The sequence below is a fragment of the Phalaenopsis equestris genome, unplaced genomic scaffold (genome assembly GCF_001263595.1).
Source record: "Phalaenopsis equestris unplaced genomic scaffold, ASM126359v1 Scaffold203652, whole genome shotgun sequence".
Classification (NCBI taxonomy): domain Eukaryota; kingdom Viridiplantae; phylum Streptophyta; class Magnoliopsida; order Asparagales; family Orchidaceae; genus Phalaenopsis; species Phalaenopsis equestris.
Window position 1 is genome coordinate 38,770 of NW_018223260.1, and position 10,591 is coordinate 49,360.

The 10,591-nt window shown below is 34.5% G+C and overlaps 1 protein-coding gene across 3 annotated transcripts in view; it reads right to left on the reverse strand.

The window, feature by feature from the left end:
• The window catches only part of LOC110036198 (beta carbonic anhydrase 2, chloroplastic-like), a 39,165-nt gene that overhangs the window by 10,321 nt on the left and 18,253 nt on the right, over positions 1-10,591 (reverse strand). Inside the window, exons 1-3 of one of the 3 annotated variants that reach the window (XM_020740590.1) lie at positions 5,272-5,599; positions 5,025-5,089; positions 3,737-3,785 (exon numbers count right to left, since the gene is read on the reverse strand). In XM_020740590.1, the coding sequence (XP_020596249.1) occupies positions 3,737-3,785; positions 5,025-5,086 (111 nt within the window). In that variant the 5' untranslated portion in view covers positions 5,087-5,089; positions 5,272-5,599. Of the gene's footprint in view, positions 1-3,736; positions 3,786-5,024; positions 5,090-5,166; positions 5,186-5,271; positions 5,600-10,591 lie in introns of those variants that run through there. The other 2 variants (XM_020740591.1, XM_020740589.1) reach the window with 2 other exon arrangements.

Genomic DNA, 10,591 nt, shown 5'->3' on the forward strand with positions numbered 1-10,591 from the left:
CCAGCCGTGACGGCAACGAAAGAACGCACCATGACGAAGGATCACCCAAATCGCCATAAAAACGCAAACCCTAGCAACAAAGACGGAGACATCCCGTGTGTGTATATATATATATATATATATATAAATGTGAAGAAATTTTATTTTACAAGTACATTATCTTAGTTGATATGACAAAAATCTTTGTTCATGTCAACATCAAAACTATAGATATGCAGTAAGCTTTAACAACTTCTTACACAATAACTTTTTATAGCACTTTTCCATTAAAAAATATATAAAATATACCTGCGATAATGAATGTGAATGTTGTTAGGATAGTCTTACTTGAGACTAAGCAGGTTAATATGTTAATAAAGTGACGACTCTCTTGGGGGTCATTGAACTTTACTAGGTGGGTGTAAAACCTTGTTTTATCTAGAGTGTATTATGTTAGACCGACTATGCAAAACAAGATATTATGATAAATAATTGACGAGTCATTCATTGATATTTAAATATGCTACATGCCTATGAATAACATGGTAACTGAACGCATTAGTTGTCTTTTTTGCACATAACTTGCTATGAATTGCATTGCCTAAAGATGGTTGTCGGCATCTTTAAATCTTTGCCATAAACTTTAAACTGATTTTATACCCTGATTATAACTATTATAATTAAATATAACATTGTCAGTGGTTTTTATTTTCATTAATCATGTTGCACGACTTATGCCTTAATATTTTTGCTCTAATAAAACAGGATTCCAATGACTGAAGATTTCCTCTAATTGCAAGAACAAGCCCTTGGTCTTTGCCAGAACAAGCCTGCCAACTAGTGTGCCTGAATAGGTGCAATCCTATGCAGTTTTGTAGTTGGTATGCACCGTAAATAATGTAAGGTTTTATTTTAATGCAACATAATGGATAAAGATACAAAGTGTACAAAATTATTTAAGAAACTGTATGCAAGGAACTCAATAAATTCGATGGAATTAAATTTAAGATAAAATTCATTATTAAATTTAAGATAAAATTCATTAAGCATAATATCCTTATGAATTTAGCACTTAATCAGGCATAATTAATACAATTGGTTAAATTTAAATAAGTTGAAGAAATATATAAAATCAAGTTAATATATTAAAATTAAAAAAAAAATTGAATAATATTCCAGATATTAAAATTAAGCTGATTTGTTTTAATTAATTTCTGTAATTAACACAAAAATTCATGATTAAGAAATTTAATAAAATGTAATGCAAATTTATGATTAAAAATTAGTTAACATGTGATCAACGAATCAGATGATGAGCAACTTAATAATAATTACGCCTAATCTTACATAAGGAATAAATCAAGTAAATAGAAAACCAACCCGATTAAATTCCCAAAAATTATGAAACAATTTTTGCAAGTTCTTAAACATTATTTGAATATTTAAAGGTAAAATATGAACAAATTTAGTTGTGTTCATCATCCATAAAACGATTGCTGATTGAACTCAATTAATTTATATTAAATTCTAAACAGCACACTCACTAAGTTAAATTACTCAACAAGTCTTTGGCATTTTACTTAGTCTACATATCTTATATACTTAAGCCCGTCCTCCTAGTGGCCAATACTCCAAATTGGTTAGTGGAGGCGAACTTATCTTCATGGCTGCTAAAAAAAAATTATCTAAAAGAAAACTTATTAGCAAATAATTAGACGACAACATAAAAGGTTTATTATCACTAATGAGAGGCACATGACTAACTTGAGCTCATGATGTTACCTTTTGATGATGGATATGTTTGTAAATTCTAAAATGCAACTTTCAACCTCTAAATAGTGATTTGAAATACTTTAACATTACATTTAAACATCCAACAATCATATTCCTTCGAACTTGCACCATATTTTGGAAAAAAAATAAATATGTTTTTTGAAGGATAATATTTTGATAAAATTTAGTGGTAAGGAAGTACATGAAGTAAAACCAAAACTCTTAAAAATACAAATGCTAGAGAAAACAAGGAAAAAATTTTAATTTTAAAATAATGAATCACAAAATTAAATGAAAAGATCTAAAGACTGGAGACACAAATACGAGGAAATCATAACCTTAAAATCATAATGAAATCAACAAATAAGAGAACCTATGATATAAGGCCTATTTGGGATCACTTTCTATTGTTCTTCACAAAGCAATGTTGTGTTATTTTTATTTATGGTTTACAGGAAAAAAATGCTGGTACTTTCAAAGAGAAAGAAAACTTGCTAGGTAAGTGTGTTGCCTCAGGTCGTAAGGATATAAAGGAGAATTTGCAGCATAAAAAGTTTCATGGATTTTGTTGTGAGATATGTACTTCCTGGCATAGAAATGAGACGAAAAAGAACACAAGCAAACACAGATCGTTTATGTGGTTCGATCTGACTGGATCTACGTCCACGGGAGGGAATCAATCAAATATTTCACTAAGGCAAAAAAATGGAGAATACATAGCTTATACATAGAGATGAGCCCTCATCTTCCTTCTATGACCTCCCTCTCAAGCGACACCTTGATACAAGACCTCAAGATGCTCTCCTCCTCTAACTCTATAGCTATTCTCTCCTCCTTTGTGGTAGCTTAAGATCTCTTCTCCCTTGCTCTCCTAAGCCTCACACCCTCTCTATTTATAGAAGCAAGAGAGTGGTAGGTGGGAAGTAGGTGGCCGGTAGGTGAGCGGTAGGTAGAGATGTGGTAGGTGGCGGTGCCACATTACAAAATTGCCCTTTTACCTTAGTTCATTAATTGGGGATCAAAATAACAAATTTTGTGTAAAATAACATCCATTAAACATATATAAATAAAAGATATGTAAACATTTGTTTTGAAAAGTACAATTTGATGTACAGCCAAACTAATATACCAAAATATAAAGATGTATATATACAGGCATAAAATATAATTAGACATTTTAGATTTTCCATTTTCTGATGAAGATAAAATTTATAAGAAAATGTAATATTGTAATTCTTCACATGTAAATCATAAAAGTCAGCCATCAGTTAGATGTATCTTATAAAATTTGAACATTTTTTGTGTTAATCTTATTTTATATTCTTTTGTTCTCTTTATATTTATATTATATTTCATCTAATACGCAACACATTTTAATTCCCCAAACAATATTTTACTTTCTTTTTTCTTCGTATCAAACACATAAAAAATCAAAACCCATATATTAATTTTCCTTTATACTACTAACAAACAATCCCTAAAAGCAGTTCTAAAAGTGCAGCACTTCTTGGAAGTTCAAACAATGTTAAAAAATATCAGAGATTAATAATATATTAAACAATAATATATAGCAAGAGAAATTTTGAACCATCACGTTATGAAATGTGGTGTGAATAATGAGGTCAGAGTTTTTCGATGGGAATGAATACCCTTTTCAAAAGGACATTCGTTTGAATAAAAAGTTAACTTTTCTTTTTAGAAGTCTCGATTAATATTGTTTTAGGGTATTTACATGTATACCATGCAATTCTTATCCATTACATATCTAACATTTAAACCTTATTTTTTACATTCAAATTTTTAATATCACATAATAAATATCATTATTACTATCTTTTGACAATTGAAAGCCGCCTTTTAAAGCTTAATTAAAAAGATATGAATGTAAAGATCAAAGTTTGGGTATTAAATATGTAAATGCATAAAAATTATATGGTATGCATGTAAATCTTCTTTTTCTATTTGGGATTCCGGAAATCCTTACCTTAGGACTCTGGCTTTCAGCCAATTGGCGAAACGTCTCCGGATTCTTCCTGCCAGGAAAATATTTTCGGAATGTTGAGAGACAAATCTCAATTCTACTAAAATAAGCAGAAGTTTACATAAAACATATCATCACATGCCTAATTCTCACGTATATGTTAGATGTGATTGAGATATTAGGACTTCATGAAAATAAATATTAAAAGTTAAATATTTGATCTGTAAATAACTAAGAAATTTGTGGTGTATATATAATATATGTAGATGCAAATCATCTACACAAACAATAGCAGAAGAAACAGAACAAAATCCTGCTGATTTATAAAACCGAAGACCATTACAGACATACAAGAAACCAAATAACAAGAATTTGAGATGAGATAGAATCAGAAGAAAAATCTGTCGGAAAATAAGGCTAAATCTACAATTGGTTGATCAAAGATAGTATCTGGTCAGAGTTTGGCTGAACATAGTTCATTATTGTAATCAATTTTCATTGGGTCAAACAGAATTCGATATTATACAGAGCCCGCCAAATCCGCACAAATAAATTTTAATTTGAAATGGAACATCTACAGTCTAAAGGGCGGCAGAGTTTGAATACCGATTCAAGTAGCAGAGAAACCAGTGAAAGCATAAACCATATGATAAACTGAACAGCAGGGGAGACTCAAAAATACAAGCTAGAGCAGAAAACTACAAACTGCCGAGAGAGCAGAACATATAGCAGCATATAGCAAAAAAATAAATTCCAAGTCTCTGAAACAAATTTTCTAAATATTTAAGCATCTCAATGAGCAGGGGCCAGTAATCTTTCCATTTTCAGCTACTCGTTTTATAAACAAGAAACCTAAAATTTAAGCTTGACAGCAAAACCGTTCCCCCGAGAATCATGATTAACATTAGAAAATTAAATGAACGAAATCTCTTGTGTCATGAAAAAATGAAATTAAAACATTATATAGCTACATTGCTCCCAAAACACGAGTTCGTTGATGCATTTCAGTCTCCTCTAATAATACCGTACGTCAAGCATTTCAATCAAGATAGATTTAACTATTTAAAGCCATTCTACAGTATTCCCAAACTTGAAAAGGGGACTAAGAATATCAAAATCAATGAAATGCGTGAATCACGTTGGAACAAAAAGAAGCTTCGTTGTTATTTCGCTAAACTAATAAAAACATATTGGTGTTGGTACATTTCCGAGTATTGATCATGTCCGATTTCCTACAGTTTCTCCTTCACAGAGAGAGAGAGAGAGAGAGAAATTAGGCGCGTATACTCACTCGTAGATTTCTTTCTTGAAGCATTCAAACCCGGATTTCAATCGCTGAATCGGCTCGGCCATTTCCTGCAGTTCGTTAACGAAATCAGATCATTTCCAGTTCGAAAAGGAAACTTAAAACAAAATAACCTGCAAAATTATATCGAAAACGGAACGAATCCAACTCTCACGAGCAGATCAGAAATCAGAAAGACGAAAATAAGAGAAATTATCCGAAAAATTAAGCAAACAGGAAGTTGGAAAGTTACAGGTATTGACTCCACCCAAGAATTGGATCGAAAATTTAGTTTCTAAAATGGAGCCGGGAAGAGATGTTTCTGAGAACGGGGAGAGAGCTTTCGGTAATCGCTTTTTTGTGGTTTATATTACTGTGGTTCTCAGTGGACCAGAGAGGAGGAGAAGCTGAATTGCGGGCGGTGAGAACGGTAGTTGGGGTCCAGAAGTCTGAGATTTCCTGCGCGTACGGCCTACCGTTTGGAGTCGGCACGGATGGAGCCGAGGCTTGACCCGTGGGTTGGCTTTCGGGCTAATGATGGGTTTATCATACCCGTCGGCCCGATTGTACTTATGCTCGATAGATTGTCTGCTGCGTATCATTACAGTTAATTACTTACAATAATAATAATAATAATAATTAATTCAGTAATTCTGAATTGTTATCATAGAGAATAAAATAAATATTGTCAACTATATCGAATAAATGAATGAAATTTTAAAAATAATTTTAATTCGTAAGATTATATAATGAAATTCTCATTATATTGAAGATTGTTGTTAACAACATTTTGAAAGGGTAATCAAATATTGCTATTTACAAATCTAATTTTTTTTTTTCATTCATGTTCAAATCGTCACTCAAATATATAAAATTCAGGATAAAGCTCCAATTCTTATTTTTCAATTTTTATCAAATTCTCGATATCCTGGCCGTGGTCGTAGTATGCATAAATACATCTTTCGATAGTTCAAAAAAATCATTTGGTTGTTAGTTTGCAAATAGCAATGTTTTGAGTGACGTGTATGTAATAAAAATTTTTAAATTAAAGCCCTTATTTTGTGATTTTAGTTAAATGGCTTAAATTTTTATTTTACATTTAAGAGTAGATTAAGGAAAGACATATCTATTTTTGTTGGATCTTAATTTATCCTTTGTGAATCACGCCCTAGAGCAAAGTGAAAGAGAGAAAGAAAAGGAGAAAGTAAAATAAGTTTTGAATTTTTATAGGGAAAATCGAGGAGAGGTAAATGTCTCTCTTATTCGTACTTTTGCCCGTACTTATATAGACATGTCTTGTCAATTATAGAAATTAGAGAACAATTATAGAAACTGTTCTTAATACCATTAAGACTGTAATTAATTGTACAAATTTTATCTTGTATTTGCATTACAATTTGAATTTCAACATTTGTTGTAATTTACAGGTCGAGTGGCTTGAAGTCAGCCAACTAAGGCAACCGGTGGTGTGACGTCTTGGCCCTTTAAAGTACACATTGGTTGGGTTAGGTATTCAACCACATGACGATCTTGCTTGGTGTATTTCTGTCGGCGAGAGTGGTTGGTGTGAGGCGGTTTTTCGGTCCGAATGTCAGGTCGGTTGATCGAACATGATCGGTTGGCTTTTTTTTCGTTGAGTGAGCTGTGATTCATTTTCCCTTCGCCTCGAGTCTTACGGTATTCATGTCTCGCCTGCCTGGTTGGTTTGTCGTCTCGGTCAGATCTCCCAATCTTGCAAGGACTTAGGCGGATTTTTTCCCAACCTATGTGGGATATCCGACAAGGCTCGTTGCTAGGATGATTTACGCTTCACTTTCAGTGGGTCTTGCCGCTCTAGAGCAGGAAACCATCTCCAGAGCTTGAACCTATCCCGGGTTTAGAGACGCTACTTCATACTAGTCCTTTAGTCGTCAGTTTATTGCTTACGTCGAAAGAATGCTCTTTCATCTTGGTCGGTCATTATCTTTGAGATTTGTACTGGTATTTTGTGTGTATATATATTTGTTTCGCGAGTTTTCCCGCTCATTGATAGAGATAAATACAATAAGGACATGAGAATTATTAAAGAATTGTTAGCAATAAATTTGTGAATTAATTGAACACATGACTTCCGTTAGGATTATATGCCCCGTGTGCTCTATAAATAGACATGAACTAAGCCTTGTGTCATTTGTCATTAGTTTCTACTTTTACAACTAAGGTGTGTTACGACTAAAAAATCAAACAGGATCATTGTGGATCCTAAGAGGCTTGTGAGGGAGAGGTTTCAGATTCCTTCTTCTTTACAAAAGAAAATGGCAGTGAGGAAGGAAAAAGGAGCAAGACTCGCGCATTACCTGGTCGATGTAATCGACTCATCGACGATGTAGAAGGTCAGTCGTAGAAGATGCCTCACTGAGGTGTCTTAGAGTCTGGTTTAGGAGTGCACGTTGAGGGCCAGTAGGACCATTCGATCGAGTCGAGTTGTAAGGAGCTGGGGAGAGCGGTTGTCACGATCCTCCTGCAATCACTGTCGTAAAAAAGTGGGGGAGCCTTGACCCTGCAAGCAGAGGAGGCCTTTAAGACTATTTCCTCCCTAAAGAGATTTACGAATGAATTGGCGAGGTCAAAGGAACGCCAGGATGGTGGGTTGTCGAAGAATGCTGCGGAGTCTGTCCCTACCACGGATGTTGATATACATGTTAGAGATGTGGGGCTCCCGCCACTATCAGCTCCGGTAATTTGTCAGCTGCCCGACCCATCGTCCATGATAAATCTCAAGTTGTGGGACTATCAGAGCGAGCACAATCCCCCGAGATTATGGAGCAGCGGGTAGGCAAGATCGAAGCATCAGCAAGGTCGATCGATCCATTTGAGGGACTCGTCGGGAATTCGACTGCAGATCTTGTGCAGAAGCTGTCAGCTCCTGGAGGCTAAGGTAATACTTTTGCGGACAGAGCTAGCCATCCTTCGAGACTGGCTAAACGAGGTGTCACATGAGCTGGAGGGACTTTGTGAGATTTCTAATCTAGTGAAGTTTAACCGAGAAACTAATCAGGTGGACCAGGTTAAAGTAGGTGGAGAGATGATTCTCAGGAAGTTGAGGGGACATGTCCCCTTTGAGGTCTTGGAGGACTCCTTTATAAAACAATGTGTTTGAGGCAAGTAATAATGTTATTCGCAATAAAACAACATTTTAATAAATTTTGAAAAGAAACTTGGTGTGCTGATTATCATTATGTGATGCTTCATTGGTCGTGCCAGCCTTATAAATAAGAGATGTGCTGCTTCTTTTAACATTTTACACTTTAGTTATTTCTTATTTTTCTTCCAATTTTCTCTTCTCCTCTCGTGCCTCGGCTGGTTCTACTCTTATATCTCGAGATGGCCGATCCGACTTTTTTGTTGCGATAGATTTTGTAAAATTTAATTAAGTATAATCAATTAATATTCAAATTCTACGCAAGTATACATATCGTTATCAAGTAATAATGGAATTTCTATCCCAAATATCGATCTCGATCTTAATGGACGGGGAAGGTTTTAATTGGAAATATCAAATTTGCTAGGAAATTCACAGAAAGTCAATTGAAAACACTGTCACTAATTTCAATTGTTGAGATGTAATCAAAATTAAATTTCTAAACTATTATCAAATCAAATATGCAAAATTTAAAACAGTAAATAATAATCTATTAACTATGTTTATGTAACGGAGATTCTTATGTGAAAAAGTATCATTCCCACTACAATGAGGCTATGGTAAAATGAGAAGAGATAAATGTTCATAATATGTATTGTGCCAAATAGGAGCCATTTTAATTCTCTACCCTGATACAGTGCATAGAAAATCATTGACTAATCTCAGTGTTTAGTCCCTAAATCTGTGGATAAGCTAGGAGGATACCGACTCCCACTTCAGAGCTCCCACTTCCCTTCACCTGAAGGCTAGCTCTCTCTTCAGCTTTAAAACACTAAGACTGAATTGAAGATTTTAGTCTGTCACCCTAAAGGTTCTTCAATTTTACAGCCAAGTAAGAATATTTACGTATTTATTTGCACTTAATTCCATAAACGATGTTCTCCTTCATGGAATCAAATGTGATCCTTACTCTGCTGTATAACTCATACTCCATTTCCCAGATCATATGTTTCACAACACATTTTAACAATTCAATTGGCCAGATCGAAAAGTAAATTAAGTTCAGAGTTGAAAAATCATCACAATTTATTTTACAATTTAATATTGGTATGACAGCGACTTTATATATGCTTAAAAATACAAGAATTTGATATTGTTGCTAGAAGATTTAACTCTTCGGCAACGACGCCAAAAACTTGACAACAGTTATAGATTTGATAAAAATGGGTATAAAATATTCAATAATTGCAAAGTCACACTTATCAACGCAAGTATACATATCGCTCAAGTAATACAGGGCTCTAATGGAGTCCTGGATATCTATCCCAGAGGGAGTAATATTGAGACTACGAACTTAGATTTAGAAAATCAATACTTAATCACAACAATATAGTTCAAATTGCTTATCTGTCACTAATAGGCAATTGAAATAAATATGTAATTTTCATAACTCTTAAATAACTAATTCTATTAATAAAATTTTCAATGTGAAGTTCAATATATAAGAAAGCATCATTCTCCTTGTTAAGAAATTAAAGTGAATGGATAAAGTGAATTAGTTCAAATTGTATTGTGCCAAATAGGAGCATACCTAATCTTTACCCTTTGATCCAGACATAAAGAACATTGACTAATCCTATGCTTGGTTACTGAATCTACGGCTAGGTTGGGAGGATACCGGCTCACACTTCAGAGCTCCCATGTTCCCCTCGCCTGAGGGCTAACATCTACACTTCAGCACCCAAACGATAGGACCGAATTGAGGCTTTTAGTCTGTCATTCTAAAATCTTCAATTTTACGCCCGATAATTTTATTTCCCTATTTATTTGCACACAACCTTCGAGGAGTTTGACCTCCCTAAATCTTGGATGTAATCTTCACTTTAGTTGTAAAACTCAACATATTTTAACAAATAAATTGACCAGATTGAAAGTAAATTAATACTACTTATCTTTAATTCCTCCATAAGCAAACTCCTTGAAGTTCCTCTGAATCTCTTCCTTTCTTTACAACACACAGAATTCTTCTTCGATGCGGCAAGGAGGAAGAAATCTCTCACTTTCCCTCCACTCTTACAATCTCTCAAAGAATTCCTCACAATACTAACCCTAAATTAAACTGTTTACACTCTACAAACAACAAAAACTCAGCGGACACCACCACGGGGCTCTCCCTTTCTTTTTCGGCCCGGCCCCCCAATGTTTCTTTAAAGTTGTAGAAGAGTTTTCCAAGAGTTGCCTAAGCGTCCCTTCACAAATCGGCCACATTCAATGCACCTATTAAGAGAACCGCCGTTCTCACCGTCGACGGCCTCAATGGCGTTGTCGGCAGCCTTCTAGAATATTTGATTCTGGACTCTCTGGAAAAACCCGCTGTCGGTGCCGTTGGGCTCGCCGTCGGCGCCCTAGTTCAAATCTTCATATTTTGGTCCTTTTTGCTCCAAATTTGCTC